Below are 19,140 nucleotides of genomic sequence, written 5' to 3'. Positions count from 1 at the left end.
AAACATACAATATGAATACACAAAGTCACTAGTAGAAAACACAGAATAATTGTAACCTGGGTTTAACAAATCAATAGAAAGATGGGCAAAGATTGTGGACACAGAATTCACAGAAAAGGTAATAAAAGTAGAAAACATAGGAAATATACTCAAACTCACTCATAAGCAAATGGATAAAAAAATAAATACTATTTTTTTAACCTATCAGGCTGGCAAAAATCCAGAAGTTTGATATGACACACACTAGGGAGACTGTTTAGAATTAGCCATACTCAGACCAGGCAGTTAGAATTGCAAATTGTTATAAGCCCCATAGAATACAATTTGGCAGTTCTCTCTAAAACTTACAATTGTATGAACCCTTTGGTCTAACTTCTGGGAATTCACTGTACTGATATACTGGCACACATTCAAAATGATGCGTGTTCGATGTTACTTATTTCTTCATTGTCTGTTAAAGACAAACTGACACGTAAAGTCTATCAACAGTGGATTTCTTAAACTGTATTACATATATATGAAGGAATATTATGTAGCTGTGATTAAAAGTTTTAAGGGAATTATCCAGTATTCATCTGGAAAGAACCCTAAGATACACTGTGAGGGTGAAAAATAAACCAGCAAGGTTCAGCAATGTATTAATATTAACTTCATATTTTCTTAAAATGCATACTGAAAATCTGGAAACAAACAAGAAATCAATAAAAGGGATATCTCAGGGATATCTCTTGGGGGTGGGCAGATAGATGTAGTTGTAACAGTTGGAAGTCTTTTTACTTTTTTCTCTCTTACTGTCTCTCTCTCATATATATCTATGAGATTATATTACATATACAGAAATATATAGATTTTCTAGATAAATTGTATATGTGTATAAAAATTTTTTAAATAATTACTCTGACACTGAGAGACGGCCTCAAAACCCTGAGACATCACGCGTTACATGTTATCTGTGACCTCTCACTATGAGCAGCCTTGCTTTTTGCTAATAAAGCGGACACATGCCTCTAATATTTCCCAGTTCCCACTCCCCCTCCCAAAAGAGACTTGCATCCTTCACATCTGTAAAATCACAGTTAATTATTTTGTGGTTTAATCTTGACTTTATTGTACTTTTCCCACAATTTGACCAAAGAAGAATATGCAGTTCCTGAGAATCCAGTCTCTCTGATTTTCTGATCTAATTTAGGTGTTTATAAGATAAAAGAATGCTTGTGGCGTGTCTTAAACTTAATTTTGGGGTTTAAACTGGAGCGATGAAAAGACTGCATTGCTTCTGATATAAATTACCTTCTCTCTGCTGGAGGAGCATTATCCGCTGCTTGGATGGTGAGTGCATAAGTCCGCCCAACTATCAATTCCACCCCCGGAGCGATGGTGATAAGCCCTGTTGTTTTACTGATGACGAAGTCTCCCTGAGCCCCAACCAGTATTTCATATGTGATCTCCCCGTTTGACCCTTCGTCTGCGTCGACTGCAGTGAGCTGGAATTGAAATAACAACATAAATCCTCTTGGGACTCAACTTTTCACCATTGTGTCATTTTTTTTCACCCAACAAAAGAAGCTTGCTTTCAAGCACACACACACAAAGTAAGTAAAAAAAGTTCTCTCAGCATGTACACTCTTGTTTTCTTGAATTGAGGCTACTGTGTTCTAATGCTGAATCAATCACATCAGGAAAGAATTTTTTGTTCTTGGGAGAGTGATAAAAGATTTTGAATCTTGAAGACTATTTTAATTTCCTAAAGCAAAAAAAAAAAAAAAAAAGGAAAGCCTGTCCCTATAGGAATTTTTTTTTCTCTGTCTTATCACCTGTTCTTGACACATAAACACATATTAATAAGGACGGAGGCCTGGAAAAACTGAATTGCTTTTATTATTCCCATCCTTCCTTTGCTCTAATTTTTTCCAGTCTTAATGTTTTCCTTCCCGTCTCCCAGGGATTCTCTTGTCCTGTAATTCTTTTTACTTACACATGGGTTTAGCAAAAATTCTTATAATCTTGTTCACAATGACTTATAAAGGATTGATAAGGCTTAGAGTATTACCTTTTCAAAAGCAAACAAATGCATCTCCAATTGTAGAATATCTAATTAGAAAATAAGAATATCAAGCCCAAGAAATATTTTTTTTGAGAAAAGGGATTCAATTTAGAGTCCCTGACATAATACCACATGAGCATCTGTAAGGCTAAGTTGCACATATTCATAATCATTTTGGAGCAAATGATATGCAATAGTTAAAGACTATTTTGGGTCATTATATATGAAAAGAGAATAACCATTATTAATTTCATAAAGCCAAATTAAGGTCATTATGATTTAATATGTTAAATAAGCCTCATGGACTTCCTGATAAATATAAATTTACTTAAGGCGGCAAAAAAAAAAAAGATTCTACTGGGAAATCTTATAATACGCATTTTACAAAGAGTCACAGAATTTTCTGTTTTCATCCTTTGACAGATAAAGAAAAGAAAGCTGGCCTCAGTTTACACATAAGAGGAAAGCAAAAATTTCCTGTTAATAAAACACACAGGGTTGTAATAAATAAAGCTGCAGAAAAAAATGTTCTTATTAATTGACATTACGTATTTCTTATCCATGAGTTTCACTTCTATAAAGTAGCAGTTCTTTGTCATCCACAGACTTCTTTGGGCAGCTATGGGACATTTTGGTGCACTTTCTTAGATAAAATGCAAGTGTACACATTTACCTTGAAACAAATTCAATTTCAGATATGCTGTGTTAATTAATGGCCCATTCAAAGGATCATGTTAACTATCCTAATGAAATATAAACAAAGTACTTTACGCACCTCATCGTGCTTAAGGGGATATACTGTGCATAGCCTATTTCTATTTTTATTATACACTGCATTTAGAATGATAATGTGCATAGAAATAGCAGCAACAAAAATAATTGAGAGAAAAAAGGAAATTTGAAAGAGAGGCATAAATTCAGTTAAGTCTGAGACTTGGTATTTGGGGGTGAACAGATGTGGCTGCCAGAAGGAAAGGCATTTCATGAAACGATTTTGGGACTTACGTGAGGATGACAGACATAGTCCTAAAGGCAAAGGAGAAGGAAACAATTTGCAGAAAGTCAGAATGAATGATATATATTTATGGAGAACTATTCAAGCCAGACTCATCCTCTTTTGTGTGTGGATAAAATTAGAAAATTAGAGGACAGGGGTAGCAGAGGAGAAATCAATTTTGATTATAGTAAATCACTTAACACAATGTCTCAGGAAATCCTAATTAAAATTTAGCTCAAACTGGATTCAATATTAACATTCTTCCTGGGACTGAAATCAGCTAAAGGAATTTAGTGATAAATGGCAATGCATCAAGTTAAGAAGAAGTGTTGAGAAATGTGCTTAAGGGATATAGGTATTATGGTTGGTCTTATTTAACATTTTCATAAATGATATTGGAAAGGAGAAAGCTGGATGATAATTAAATTGAAAAAGGCACCTGTCTGGGAGGTGCTGTAAATACCAAACAGTACTGCAAAGCACAGGTGATAGAAACAACCCCAAAACTGCAGAGTCAGCCAACCACAGATAAGATAACATATTCAGGGAATACAACTAGTGCCAAATAAATCATTAGCAAGTAGGAAGTTTAACAAATAAGCCAAAAAATGAATTCTATGTTTGTTACTCAAATAGTTTTATACACATTTTCAGACTTTCAACACTAAGTAATAAAAGGGTGGGTCAAGAATCCATTTAATTGAGTCCCTATACATGTAAACAAAAATATTTTAAAGGAATTATTGGTGGTCCAAGATTAGAAAAGAGCTGAGACACTGACTCAGAATACCCTGAAAACGGTAACACCTTGTGAAAAACCCTGAAACTAAACTATGGTGGGGATTTAATTCAATAACAACTCAATGATCTTGTGATCAGTGGTCTACGGGATTATAGGTATATAAAGCCCGTTCCTAATTTAATGGGAAAATCTGCCCCGTAAATAAAAATGCTGTAATTTTTTTTCATCTTCCAGTGCATTTTAATCAAACTTCCATCATCAGAAGAGTTCTTGTAGCATACACTGTTAGGATGGGCATGTTGACTTGGTCCTACAAATGGAATATCCACAGATTTGCACTTCAAACATGTATGAAAAATAAAATATATAATATTTAGCTGTATAAATTTCCCCACTAATCATGTTATCTTTAAAATAAATTACTACCTCTGTCCAATAAATTAAGCAGCCTGGAGTCACTAAGCAGACATCAGCCAAATGACATCCATTTCTTGAAAACATTCTGGGGGAAATACTGGAGACAGTCAAATGCTTACAGGAATCAACATGAATTAAAACTAGCACATTCAAAAAAAAAATCTACAACATTATTGAGAGAAATTTAAAAGTATGTGGAAAGACAGTCCATGTTCATGGATATAAAGACTCAATATTTTAAGATGGAAATTCTTTAAATTTATTTGATTTATAGATTCAGTGTAACCCCTATCAAAATTCTATCAGGCTTTTTGGTGGAAATTGTCAAGTTAATCCCCAAATTATATGGAAATACAAGGGACCTAGAATAGCCACCATTTTAGAAAAGAAAAACAATGAAGAAGGAATTACACTATCAATTTGAAAACACACTATCTACCCACAGCAATCAAGATGTAGTTTCGACATTAGCTAGACATACAGATTAACAGAAGTCCAGAAGTAACCTCTTACATTTATAGCTAACTGACTTACAACAAAATACCAAGGTAATTTATGGGGAAAAGGTAGTTTTTTGAATAAAACCTGCTGAGATATTTATATGCAAAAGATTTTTTTTAATGAACAGAGACCTTTATCTCACAGCATATGCAATATTAATTAAAAATGGATCATCTAAATGTAAAATGTAAAAGCTAAAACTATAAAACTCACAGCAGGTGATATAGGAGAAAATCTTCGTGAACACTTGTTGGCAAAAGTTTCTTAGATGTGACACTAACAGCATGATACACAAAAATAGAAAATATTTGCAAATCATATAGCTGATAAGGGACTTGTATTCAGAATTTAATGAATATCAGCCATTTCAACAAAATATATTTAATATAATAAAACTTCAATATAATTAAAGTCTGCAACACGAGTGAGTAAACTATATATTTTAAGAATCATTATTTTGGTTATAAGTTTTGATTCTAATGCAAATGGGTTTAGGTAAGAAACTGTATGATCTTTAGTAAAGTTAAATTGTTTTAATATAAGACAAAATTATGTACAAATGTAAGAGTATATTTACAATTTTGAAAGGTTTGCTCAACAAATCTTTATCTGGTATTTGCTTAAAATACTAAACCCCACTAAGACCTTAAAAAAATATACCCTCAAACTTTAATCATGATATCACAAACACACATATACATACACACATATACTTACCACAGAGAACAATATCATTATTTGACATACAATAAATTGTCAAAGTCATTAAAATACTACATGGACTTATCCTAATTTTGTTTATAATATTGGAAATTATAAAAATAATTTTAACATATAACTCTGTATGTAATGTTTATATGTCCTCCACAGGGTACTAAATAATATACAGGGCACATAGAGATATACACAGATAAGGCAGTAAAGGATATTAATTATCATAAATGCTTTATATAATTCATGAGAATGAACTGATATTAATAATAACTGGATGACTTTATACAAGATTAATCGTTTACAATGCACATATGGAAGTAGTTCATATAACCAATTTAATACAGCTGGTACTATTAGTAGCAACATTTTAAAGAGTAGAACACTGAAGTACAGAAGGATAAGCTATTTGTGCAAGGTTACATAGGGTACAAAGTGACAGAAAGGGACACAACTGGTTAGTCTGGTTCCAGATACTATTATCCTTATTTAAAAAATGGTTTTTGTATTTTTAAAAAATTTTTATTGGAGTATACTTGATTTAAAATGTTGGTAACAGATACTATTATCTTTAAATTGGATTTAACATCAACTTTGCCACTTACAAACTTTGTGAATTGGGACCAATTTTTTATCAATGTACTGCTCAAATTCTTTATAAAATCAGTCTGTGAACAAGGAATATTTTCATAGTAATTTCTAGCTCTAATATTCAATGACTTGTGACACAGCATTAGTAATCAGGAATGTTTTCAATGTAATGTATTTTTCCATATTAAGAGCAGTAAAGGGATAGCCTGGCTGAGGCTAAAAAGTTAGAGACTGTTTTGGAAAGGGCTATGGGAGATAACACTGTGTGTGGCAGAGAGAATTCTTAAGCCAAATAGAACGCATTTCTAGAATGAGACTCTTTCTAAACTAATTGAGAGCAAATTAATTGAGGGAATAAATTCAACGGATATTTGGTGAATCCCTGCTATGTGGAAATCATTGTGCTGACCACTGGTGGTTAGAGATCACTAAAAGGAATTTATGGTTCAGTAGGTTAGACAGAGATGTAAAAGCTAACTTTAATGCAAGGCACAGTAAAATGTATGGGAGATAGAACTGCCACCTAGATATGTGGGAGTATGATGGAAAGAACAATGAATTCTGACTTGCTATGAAAATAAAGACTTTATTTAAAAAACAGTATTTGAACTGTGTGTAAAAGAATGAAAAAAGGTATAATTTGGATTAAATTTTAAAACCTGAGAGAAATATCAATAGGCATAGAACAGGAAGGATATTCTATGCTGAACAAACCCTCTATATAATTTCAAAGTTGGTTACATGGAGAGATGTAGCATGAAATGAAACAAAAATACTTGAAGTATTACATAGCTGTCCTTGACTACAAGGTGTGGAGATTAGACTCTTCCTTCAGTAGGATAAGGACCTATTTTGACTTGTGTCTGTGTTTCAGAATAAACATTTGTAGCAGTGAGGTGGGGAACCTGCAAAAATACGGTTGTCAGAGTCAACTGTAGCAGCCTAACTTATGGCAGTACATGGGCATGGAAAAGGAAATGATGACAGACAGGTACATTTTGAAACAGCATTTTCAGAAACCGGACAATCGGACAATCACTGGGATGTATGCAGGTGAAGGAGGGAGAAAAGAAACATGACTATAGTTGCTGGCCTGAAGCCAGGGTAATCCAAGATCAATTGGGCTCTTCAAAATATAATTGCCTCCAAAGAAGATAGGTTATGTATGTTTGAGTCTCTGTGTGTGTGTGTGTGTGTGTGTGTCTGTGGGTGTGTCTGTGGGTGTGTCTGTGTGTTTCTGTATCGGAAGAAAGATAATGTATTAGTCAATTTATCTTAGAGTATGTCCTGTTTTAGCTGCCTGTCAAATATCCACCTTTCCACATCCAACAGATACCTTGCCATGTCCAACAGCTTGATGCTCAGGTCATCACAGGACATTTAACTTTGGGTGACATGAGTACACATAAAAGTGATGATTGAAAACTTGGGAATAGATGAAAGAGAGGAAATTTATATATTGATTTTTGGAAAATGTTAATATTGAAAGATTGGGAATTGAACAAGAAGCCAGCAAGAAGTCCCTCAGCCACCAGACAGCTAGGATGAGAACCAGGGAGGTTTTCCATAAAAGGGTAAATTTGAGAGTTTTACATAGATTAAGTATGGAGAAATATTTACTTCTGTATTTGACTCATTAGAATTATGATTTTATATGATTTTAGTAGTATGATGTGAGCGAAGGCCAGATTTATAACTATGTATTAATTATGCATAAATACAGAATAAAATAATAAACTATCTAGATTTATCAATCCAAATGCTTAAATACATCAGAGTTGGAATATCAGACTTAGATAGTAGCATGAAATCTTATCTGGGAAGAGTGTTTAGACCACGGCATAGGAGGATTTAAAAATGCTTATAGGCCAAAGGGAAAGAATCAATAGAGAGGAAGAGATTATTGTAGTAAAATAAAATTGAAAGCATGGAATAACTAGTGAGCACAGGTGAAGGTGAGGGGAAGGGGTGGACTTTAAAGCAGTGAAGAGGAGTAAGAAACATGAAAAAAGAAAGTAAGAACTGAAAAACAAGAAATATGGGAAGAGGTACAGGTGACAATCAAAGGACGCCGCTCCATGAGGGACTCCATCTTAATAAATTAAGATTCCATTTTTCAGAGGGTACAAAAATATTGTTAAGGTTTAAGGCAGTTTTTCTCAAAATTAGCTACATATTAGAGCTGCTTTGTTTTATTAAATAAAATCTCTCCAAGTGACTCTACTATGTATTAACATATCATTTAAATAAAAATATTTCAGGGTGTAGTCCAGGCATCAATATTTTTTGAAGTTTCTCAGGTAGAACTCTAATACTCAGGACTAAGAACCATTGATTTAAGAGAATTGTAGAAGTCTAGGAATAGCATCTTTGGAGTACAGACAGGATAGCTAACTACAAATAGTAAAATCTACATCTTTAAAATATTAATATTATATATAAAAATCTATATCTCTAATATAGAGCAATTGGTTTTTCAAGAAAACTAGCAATGTGTGAATGAGACCTTAAGACAACAGAGTGAGATATCATTTAGAGTCAACCTGGAAGATTTCATTGATGGCCTACAAAATTGTCTTTTGTGCAGCAAAAAATACACTGCATGAACTGAAGAAAAGAATCATACTCACTCATGCCAGTAATTTCTCTCTTAACACAAGATGTGCTCATAACCTCATTACACTTAATTTTCAGTTGTGAAAGATGCAGCTGCTGTTTTATGGCAGTGCTCCCATAAGTGTATTTCATGAACCATACATGTCAGAATCACCCTTTTCCTTTTTACAATAAGCAAGCATAATAGATATAAAGTCAGAAGGCTAGTTTATAACTGAGAACTTTTAACAAGAACCTGGGTAGTACTCACATTTTTATGACCAACCGATGCACGCTTGTGGACAAGGAGAGCTACCTCATAATAAGAAGACAGTAGACTCAAATAATTATGTACTTACAACAGGCCAAGATAGTCTCATGTCTACACTGAAAATGATCTGATTATAATACTTAAAATCTGTTTTCCAAGGCTCTCTTTGCTGGAGAGTGCTCATTGTCTCCTTTGTTTCTAACACTTTCACTCCTTTTGACAACAGATTACTAACCAAAGAGGAAACCAGTTGATCTTCTGTGGAGTTAGTGAGGAAAGGCAGATTATTGAACGGTTAGTGATGAATGGAGCATAAGAACCCATTTTATGACCCTTAAAATGCAGTTGCAGATCACAGTTCTGAATTATTTTGCTCTGTTTTACATTTTTTCTCTCACTGGGAAATCTATTTCCTTTTATTTCTAGGCCCTTGGAGGATGTTTTATAGCCACACCACTCTTTTACCACATACCAAAATAACATTAAAAATACTAATTAAAAAGCTTCATTTCTTGGCATTTAAATAAGTTAAGAAATTAGAGGCACATAGACAAAAACAACAATCTATGTTCAAATAGATTTTCAAAGGGAAATATATAAAATATGACTCTTTAAAGGCAAGGCAAAAAGTGTTTTATAAAGAGATACATAAGGGAAATTAACTCTTGTAGACTGCAAATGCCAGAAATAAGCTTTTGATCCCCCAAGGCAAACATTTTTGAGATACGGTTCCACCACATAACTGCTATCATTTTCTTAGTTACACTTTCCAGTTCCCTGCTGGGGGTTTTTCTGTATAAACTTACTTTTATTTCCAATTATGTTATTATAGAGATGAGAATCAGATCTAATTAAATAAGAACATGACAATAATTTTCATTCCTTTATCTGTATAAACCATAATTTTACTCCCTATGAAAGAGTGCTTCAGTAAAGATAAATGTAGATCTCTAGGTCCATCAATTCACTAGAAATAAAGACCAATACACTTATTCCTCCCCATTCATTCAGATCTACTTGTTTACAGATCTTTCTTTCTTTCATCCTCAAATAAACATTTATTAAGCATCTACTAGTTTAGGCATCTACTATATGCCAGGCACTATGGATACACAGACTATGGATACAGAAACAAATTATAGTTGTGCCCTCAAGACAAATGGGTAAAAAAGGTGGATTTCATCAATATGACAAGTGCCATAACCAAGATATGAATAAAATGTACTGTGGCTGTTTGAAACCTTTTCCCCACTACCCACATACATGGAAGAGGACATTCACATGGATGCATTTTTAGGTGAATTTTCAGCACTCAGTCTATAATGTTACCCCTTCCTATATCACTGAAGAAAGCACATCTTAATCCAATAAATAAAATAGGGGTAGCATTGAATTATCTCTAATTTATTTTAACAATTATATCATGCAAAATAGGCAATAATTCATCCTTTGAACAAATATTTACTGCATGGCTAGTATGTCTGGCATGTGCTGGTATTAGAGTAGCAAACAAGAGAGATGGCCACTGATGGAGTTTTTAGTTCGGGGTGGGGACAAGAAGAAAAGAAGATAATTTTAGTTGGTCATATTGGCTATGAAAGTGATGAGAGAAAGTTACAGAATAAGAATGTGTGACGGGGTGTGTATATGTATGTGTGTATGCTGGGAGGCTATTGACACTAAGCTGTTAGGAAAGTTTTCTCTGAGGAGGTGATATTTTGAGCTGGGTCCTGAATGATGAGAGTGAATTAGTCTTGTAAAAGATCAGATAAGAAGTGTTCTTGGTTAATAGAAAATAGTATACAAAAGCCATGAGACATATTGTTAACTATTTCTTCCCATACATTTCACACTGATGAGGACACACCACTGCACCATAATATCTTGGCTAGAAACTACTGTTATTGGTGGGTTGCAAGAACAGGAACTATTAAGGAAGAAGAATTACTAGGAATTATCTACTGAAAACTACCAAGGAATGCTTCCTCACAAAGTAAAAAGTCTAAAGAATAGGAGAAAGTAATCAAGCTATAAATAGAAGGGAAAGAGATCAAGGTAAAGGAGATAATTAGAGAAAATGGGAAAGAGCAAGGCACATTCAGGTAACTGGAAATGATAGTTCAGTAGGACTGAAACATACATATAGAAATAGAGGGCCAAAGATGAAGCTGGAGAGAAGAGCAACCATAACATAAAGACTTAAGTACACTGTTGAGGCATTTGGAATGCTTTTTTACTGCTCTGAACTATTTATCTAATACTAAAAATATATAGGTACACAAATTTATTTATTAGTATTCACTATATACTATACTATTATATATTAGATTATATTCTATATTATTATATATTTTATGTTATATATTATATATAAACTTTAGTAATAATTAGGAGCCTTTCTAATACTCTAAAAAGTATAAAGAATCATGACCTTCCTGGCTTGAGAGTAATTTCAAATTATTAAATCTGACTCTCAGATGTAGAGGAAAATATAGATCAGTGGTCTTTACATGACTGGGCAACTTAAACCTTTTGGGTTTGTTTTTTATATTGATTACTTAAGTATTACTTATAGAGCTTCAGATCCAGGAAAGCTGAAGTGAATCTTTCTCATCTGTATTTCTCAACCACTCCCTAGATAATTTTGATGTACAGCCAGTTTGGAAAGTACTAGAGTCAACCAGATTTCTAAAAATCCTCAAGGAAGAATATTATTACTTCTTTATGGTTTATATACAGAACACAAAAAAGACTGTAAGATAACTTGCAATTTATTTAAATGTAATAAGTATAGCTAATGATAAAAATAAAATAAATCAAGGATAAAGTTTTTGCCAGATTTCTGTGTTTTCAAAGATACAATCTACTATCTAATCTTAATTTTTCCCATTGTAATGATTCTATTTCATGTCCAGGTAATCAATGTCTAATAGTATTACCCAGCAATTTATTAATACAGTCCTTTGTATTTATCTGCAAAGGAAATTTAACCAATTTCTACAAGAGTTCAAAATAATTTGAAGTTTTAAGCTACATGTTTAATGCTTGAAACTTCAGTATATTAAATATATTCATTATATTAATTAACTACGTTCAATATATTACATTTTAAAAATCAAGTATAAAAGGTCAAACAGCTATGTGTACATCTAGTTAATTCTACTTTAAAGTCCATGTAGATATACTTTCATTCAAAAAGTAAACATAAATTTAAAGCTTTTTAAGTTAAATTATGCCTTACAATAAGTCTGAAATTCACTTTCATTTCTTCAGCAATGTCTTCACCAATGTGTTGTATAATGCCCAAGGAAATAATTGCTTCAAATATCCTCACCTGTATGACACTGTCCCCAGGGTTCATATCTGTATAAACATAGACATCATAGGATATTTCAGGGAAGGTTGGAGTGTTATCGTTTGCATCCATCACCCGAATATTGACAGTAACTGGTTCACTTTCTTGAACACCATCAAATGCCGTTATCTTTGGGGATAGAAAAATACATTTAATAGAGTATTCATGCAAACATAAGCACTATGGAATTAACTCCTACAATTTGAGAAGTTTCTCATATGTAATTTACAGTTTTAAGAGGGTGCTAAAATGTTTGCTGATAAAAGGAAGTAATAAAACTATAATAGTACATATAATCAAAGTGTTTTAATGTGCTAAGAAGCAATTACGGAGGAGACTGCTTTGTTTTTAATGTATTGAATGCAAGCACGTTTTAAAGAAGCTGATAGGTAAAATGTCTTAGAGGCTTGAAATGGCCAATGACACTGCTAATTTTTAGGAGTTAACTACTATTTAACCTTTAAAAAATTAATAGTAAAATACTCTCCATTTTTACATGTTTTGTTTACAATGCAACAGTTGCTTTTACAGCCAACATGCTTACATCAGTCAAGAAAATAGGTGCCCTAAACATGTAATATCATTTTCTAATAATTCACAAAAATCACAATTTTTAAAGGACCCATTGGCATTTGCTAAGAGTGATATCTTAATTACATTATTAACTTTTAAAGAAGGTCTCACCAAAAAAATCAGTGCTATAACACTACCATCCTCGTTCTGAATGACTCTTGAAATCCACTCTGTATCTAAGTTTTAACCGGGGACTTTAGGTTTTCTGAAAGCTCTGAGTTTGCTGTGTAAGCTTTTCCCGAAAAAATCCTCCTTATATAAATTCCATTACCTACCCTTTTCTATCAGCTCATTTTCCCCCTAAATTTGAATAAAATCTAGCTCAGAAATTTGGATAATGAATAGAACTTCCTTTCTACCTCTATTCAGCTGTCAACTTTTCTCTCTCTCTCTCTCTCTCTTCACTAACCTAACCTACGAATTCTTGTTGTGGGAGGCTGTCCTGTGTATTATAAAAGGTTTATCAGCATCTTCAGTGTCTACCCACCAGATGCCAATAGCACCTCTTCATAAGAGTAACATTCAAAACTCTTTCCAGAAATTGCAAACAGGTCCTGGGGAAGGGCAGGATGGGGAGGGTGGTGGGTGCAGGAATCATCCCCAGTGAGAACCACTGGCCTAACCCTATGACAAAGTTAAAAATGCAATAACAATAAATAAATTAATAAATGTTAGAAAATAATTTTTTTATTTTGATTCTACTTTATAATATCTCAATTTAAGTCAATCATGAGTGTATGGTGAAGAGATTCCCATTTTCTTGTTTTCATTTCAAAATTTGTCTTTCTTCTGTTGGAAAGAATGGTAATAAACGACACAAACTTACAAACAGAAAAAAGAGAAATACATGTGAAGAATTTTTTATTATTTATATTCTGTTATTACTTGAAAATATTGCATTTTTCCTTTCAAATCATTGACCTTTTCAGTTTTAAACAGACACCTCTTTCTCTTGCATACATATATATGTATATTTATATACATATATATGAAATCTCTTTACCGAAAAGATGTAAGTTTGCTGTTCTTCCCTGTCCACTGGTTGAAGTAAGGTGAGGTAGCGAGTGATTCCAGTCTGCGTGACAGTGAAGACTGAAGTATAATCATTCAGAAAAAGGTGAAGCTCTGGGTCTTTCGTCTTTAAAAAAAAAAGTGCCATCACTTATAATGTTAATAAACAATGCATTTATTAGTTCATTACCTGGAAATTAATTTTTCAAATTTATTACAAAAATACATAACTGTATTAAGAATTTCTAAAGAAAAGAAAGATTTAACTAGAAATTTACTCATAATTGCGCAAAACTATCCACAGACAATTACTCACTTTGTGGAAAATAAAATACTTAAATAAGTACTAGTATAATTAATGTGAATAAAAGGAAAAATAGTAGGAAGAAGAAGAAGACAGAAAACAGTCCATTTGAATATATTCTTATTGATTATTTAATATCAATATTTTCCAGAACTTCATTGGACTCGAGAAATAAGAAATAAATACAAGAAAAGGAAATTGGAGGCAAGAATTTTAGCTGCAGAATTTTACAATTAATTCATTTGTAGTAATAAACTGCACACATGCATATTATTAACCTGTTCTCATGTTTAATGTAAAATAGAAATAAAATTGGTTATGTATATAATTCATTACCTATAAATATTGTGCTTGCTCTTTCTTATTTTAATGTTGTAAAGATTCTCCAAGGGGAAACGTAATATTTATTTTAATTAAAACATTTCAGATGATTAGATTCAAAATATATGAATTGACACGTGTCTGAAAAAAGGGTTTAGAAAAAAATGATATATACATAAAAAGGAAGTGACTGCAAAAGTTCAAAACACAGGTAATTAACCAGGCCTTGGAAATCCTTCACAATCTTATTGCCATCTCTGAAAGACAAGGTATTAATCTCTACAATTCAGAGAAAGAACAAAGACATAAAATGGGTAGGCTTGGATTGGTGTCTGCATAGTGGAATAGCAAGGAAGGTGCAGCAAATAAAATGGGAATGTTGAGAGAGAGTGGACTACCAGGAAGGCTGTGAAAAAATAGATACAGGGATGATACAGCGAGGCAAGGTGTTTTACAGATTATGGCAACTTTTAAAATATTATGGTGTGAAATGTGATTTAATATCACAGATTTCTAAGTCTGATTGGGCTGAGGGCGGAGTAGAGAGCCAGGAATTGTTAAACACATTGTCGATTAAAAAGAAAAAAAAATTATAACTCATATTTAAAAAATTTCTATGTAGAAGTGAGAAAGTTGAAATGCACACTACTATATTAAAAGGTTGGCATGATTTGATCCACAAGATACTTTACATCTCCCTAAAGTTTCAATATGTGTATACTTCAAATAACCTTGGAATGAATGGTTTCATTTGAACCTGACACAAGTTCTGTATTTGCAGTATCTTATTAGGAGATATTATTTAGCTATATCATGGCAGCTTCCTTGTCCATGATTTTGATATAAGGTCAATGTGCTACATTTATCTCGGAACACTAAAAAAATTAATACTATAGATAATAATATCTGTTGGTCCACTTATAAAATAATCAAAGTTGTTAATTAAGAGTTGTAAAAAAAATCAAGAGGCTTCTCACTGATATTTTCCAATGGGCATTCAGCTGTTTTCATTTCAGTGCCATGACCCCAGTTTCTCAGCATGGCTAGGAAGTGGGGTATTTTGGTTAATCAAATAGGTTAGTTAATAAAAAGTTAATTCTTTAAAAAAGTAATTTATAAAATACACATTAAAACATATTTTTAAACCACATTTTTGGGATTCTTCTTTTGTTATACGTTAGAGCCAATTGTAATCTAATTCAATTATCATTTTTAAATGATCAGAAATGTTAGCGTACAGTTTCAATTAATTTTAAAAAACTAAATAAATATGAGCATCTGCCTTTTTAGTGTTTACCCTTGATTATACCTATCAAAGTAAAGTCACTAGGCTTTTAAATTCATGTATTTTTTTCTGTTCTCTGAACGTACCAACAATGGTGCCAACAAACACAGCTTCTTTTACTCATATTACACTACGAGTAATCCAAGCTGAGCAAGTTTTGCTATGTGATTTGCTTGCCAAATATTTACTTCTTTCCTTTTGTTCAAATCCTTCAGTCATTCTCTACTTCCTTTATGACTAATCCTCTCTCAATTTCTCTTCTTCCTTTCAACTGTAGCTTCTGTTAGTAAATTTGTTAGATATATTCATTCATATACTCACCACGTTTTAAGCATTTTTTTAATGTCAGGTACTGAGATAGTGCAATACTGTAATGAATGTTGGGTTGTAAACCAATGTATGTATATGTGACTGTAGTATGATTGTGTCACAAACCACACTATTTCACAAATTTATGAAAGCGACAAGATTTTCATTGCCAAGCAACTCCCATTCGAAGATGATATACACACCAGGACTTCATAAACAGGCTCTCTCATATTTGATAACCAGAAACACTAAAGTCCTTTTGATAATTTAATTGTCTCCATTTCAAGTCCTTTTATAAAAACTAGCTAGGGACTAAAATAACATTTCCCAGAACTGCAGGCTGTTTTATGTAAAAAAAATAACAGAATGCATAATGTTAGTATTGTACATGGCATCTTACAGCTTATTCCAATCTGCTTTGCACAGTTAATTTCTGATTAAAATATAACTTTTGAAGTTTATTAATATTTAAAATAATAACCTTCTAAAATTTATATATGTATATAGCATTGCATAGATGCTATTGGTAAATGTCTGGGTATTTAAGTATAAGAATTTAAGAAGGCAGATTTGGAAATGTTCAGCTGGTTATCACTCAAAGTTTAATACCTTAGATTCATTTGTAAGGATAATACTAGTTTCAGGTGTGGTGTACTATGAGTGTAAATGGAAGATAATGCTCTGGCTTATTATTCTGATAGGGACAGTATATTTTATGTAGTCCTTGTGTCTATAAATTTATTTAAATTAAATATTAGTTTTCTAAATCAAAATATACACAGAAGGCTGATTAATGTAACAATCTTTTTCCCCAACATAAAGAAATATTATTTTACTCTAAAGTATACATTCAGCATATACCAAAAGCACAATATATTACTTTGTTAATTTGTGTATTATTTTCTGGGAGTATAAAACAAACTCTGATATTTATTCACAGCACAAATAAAGTGAATGCAAAAGTAAACACATATACAAACACAAAGGTAAACACATGAATGTAAAATTTTAAAATCTCATCATATAGAATAAATATGTTCAAATATGACAGTCTATTGGATTTAAAACCAACTATGGGTTTCCAATGAGACTCAAAAGATGACATCACACATACATACACACACAAGATTATATGCATCCTCATATATATGCACATACAACACAGAAATGTATATGTGCACATACATATGCATACTTATGCGCATACATATAAATTACAAAGCATAACAAGAAAATAAGAAAAAATTTAATCTCATCTGCCAATTTGAATTAATTGACAGTAGTTCTCTGAAGTACCTTGTTTAAAAGGGTTCGACCCTAAGATTAGAATTTTTCTAAAAGAATGCAATAATGAATTATTAATGCTCCATGGGCTAAAAAAATTAATAATTAAATAATGTTTGTTTAAGTTCACATGCAGTTTGGATTCTCCACAATTTCATACTACTATAACCAATAATATGATGTAATAAATTTAAATTACATATATATTTTAATAGTTTTAGGTCTTTATAAGTGATAATGAAGTAATTGCCTATTTTTTTTTTTTTTTTGTAGAAAGGAAAAAGAACAAGAAAATGAACCACAGCAATTAACAAAAGAGCAAACACAAAATTAACACCTAGTACCTACAGGAACTCCACCAGGTGGAACCTATATGCAAATTAAACATTAAATTTAAAAATGTAAATATAAATGACCACAAATATATATGGCATACAAGTGTACATTAGAAAAAACAATGAACCACAAAACAAACAAACAAAAACCTTTTCCAGTTTATTTAAACTAACAACTTTTTCGAAGGTGTATTTTTTTCTTAGTATTTTGAAACATCATAACATATATGATAGTATAACAATATTTATAAAGCATATAAGTACATTATACCTTTATAAGTGTACTGTATTAAATTTCAAGGATACCTTTATTTTGAAACAAAACACTATATAGGGATGCAAACTGACTTGGAATATAAGTGGATCATTGCCTTTCTGCAAGCCAAATGCATAACCTCTGTTGATTATTATTCCCTGTTATTTTTTTATAACTAGAATTCAATAAGCAACTTTTAGTGGTCTGCCACTGAAAACCTGGTGGTTTCAGACATGCCTCTTTTGCATTACCTGCTTTATGTATATTCTGGACTATTATGAAACTGTGAAGTAAGAATGGTTGAAAAAAATTATAAATACGATTCATATATATATTACATATGCATGTATAAATATATATTGATATCTATATATCTATAGGAAGGAACATTAGTACAAATATTTTTGTCTACTTTCTTTTTCAGTTTTACTGTGACCCTTAATATTCCTTCTGACTCAAAATCTAAACTGCTAAGAACACCACAAATCACCAATCTCTGCTACTAGTTCCTAAAACTTTGCCTTACTTTCTACTGAATTGAAGGGAGAAAACAACATTTTTGGATAAACAGATCCAAGTCTGTCCCCTTCTTGGCATCTGCCCTGTGGCTTAGCTGTGCTCAAGAAAACCAACTCCTGGAATGACTACTTCTCTTTCATGCCTGATGCTTTATCTCTGTTTCTGTTGGTAATACCTGTATGAGGTGATGTGTCTTTGTCCTTAATCTTAAATCCTGTATCCTTATGCTGATTAATTTCACTAATTCTGACATTCAAAAACTACTAGAATTTACCATGTAGTAAAATTCTTGCCTGCAAACTAAAAGGGCCTTGAAGTTTTCTTTTGTTAATACAGATCTTAAAATAACCTAGCAATGAACATATTTTACTTTTGAGAAGTGAAGAGCACTTGGCCTGGAAAAAAAATATGATTCAGAAGGACATAAATTCATTTTCAAACACATCAATGACTAATCTAAAGATTTATTCTGTATACTGGCAAATGGAAGATATAAAGAATAATGGTTGAGTTACAAGAATGCTCGTTTCAACTCAATGTGATGAAAAGCTTTCTAGTAGTTAGTTGTCCAACCATGGAATGGGCCATACTGTGAAACAGTTAATTCAATACCATTAGAATTGTTGATACATATGCCAGGTATTCTCATTCCTTTACTTGTGTTTGAACTTATTAGTTTATTAAACAATTACTAGAACATACTAAGTTCTGGGAACTGT

At 32.1% G+C, this 19,140-nt stretch overlaps 1 protein-coding gene across 1 annotated transcript in view; it reads right to left on the bottom strand.

Annotated features, from left to right (window-relative positions):
* PCDH15 (protocadherin related 15) overlaps positions 1 to 19,140 on the bottom strand; it is a 1,088,571-nt gene that overhangs the window by 271,267 nt on the left and 798,164 nt on the right. Inside the window, exons 13-16 of the mRNA XM_029245143.1 lie at positions 17,660 to 17,680; positions 13,801 to 13,935; positions 12,204 to 12,353; positions 1,291 to 1,484 (exon numbers count right to left, since the gene is read on the bottom strand). Of these exons, the coding sequence (XP_029100976.1) occupies positions 1,291 to 1,484; positions 12,204 to 12,353; positions 13,801 to 13,935; positions 17,660 to 17,680 (500 nt within the window). The remainder of the gene's footprint in view (positions 1 to 1,290; positions 1,485 to 12,203; positions 12,354 to 13,800; positions 13,936 to 17,659; positions 17,681 to 19,140) is intronic.

This window comes from Monodon monoceros, unplaced genomic scaffold (assembly GCF_005190385.1).
Source record: "Monodon monoceros isolate NGI ecotype Baffin Bay Population unplaced genomic scaffold, NGI_Narwhal_1 Super_Scaffold_4, whole genome shotgun sequence".
Lineage (NCBI taxonomy): Eukaryota > Metazoa > Chordata > Mammalia > Artiodactyla > Monodontidae > Monodon > Monodon monoceros.
The sequence above is the reverse complement of the archived record's forward strand: the minus strand, read 5'-3'. Positions and strand labels throughout refer to the sequence as shown.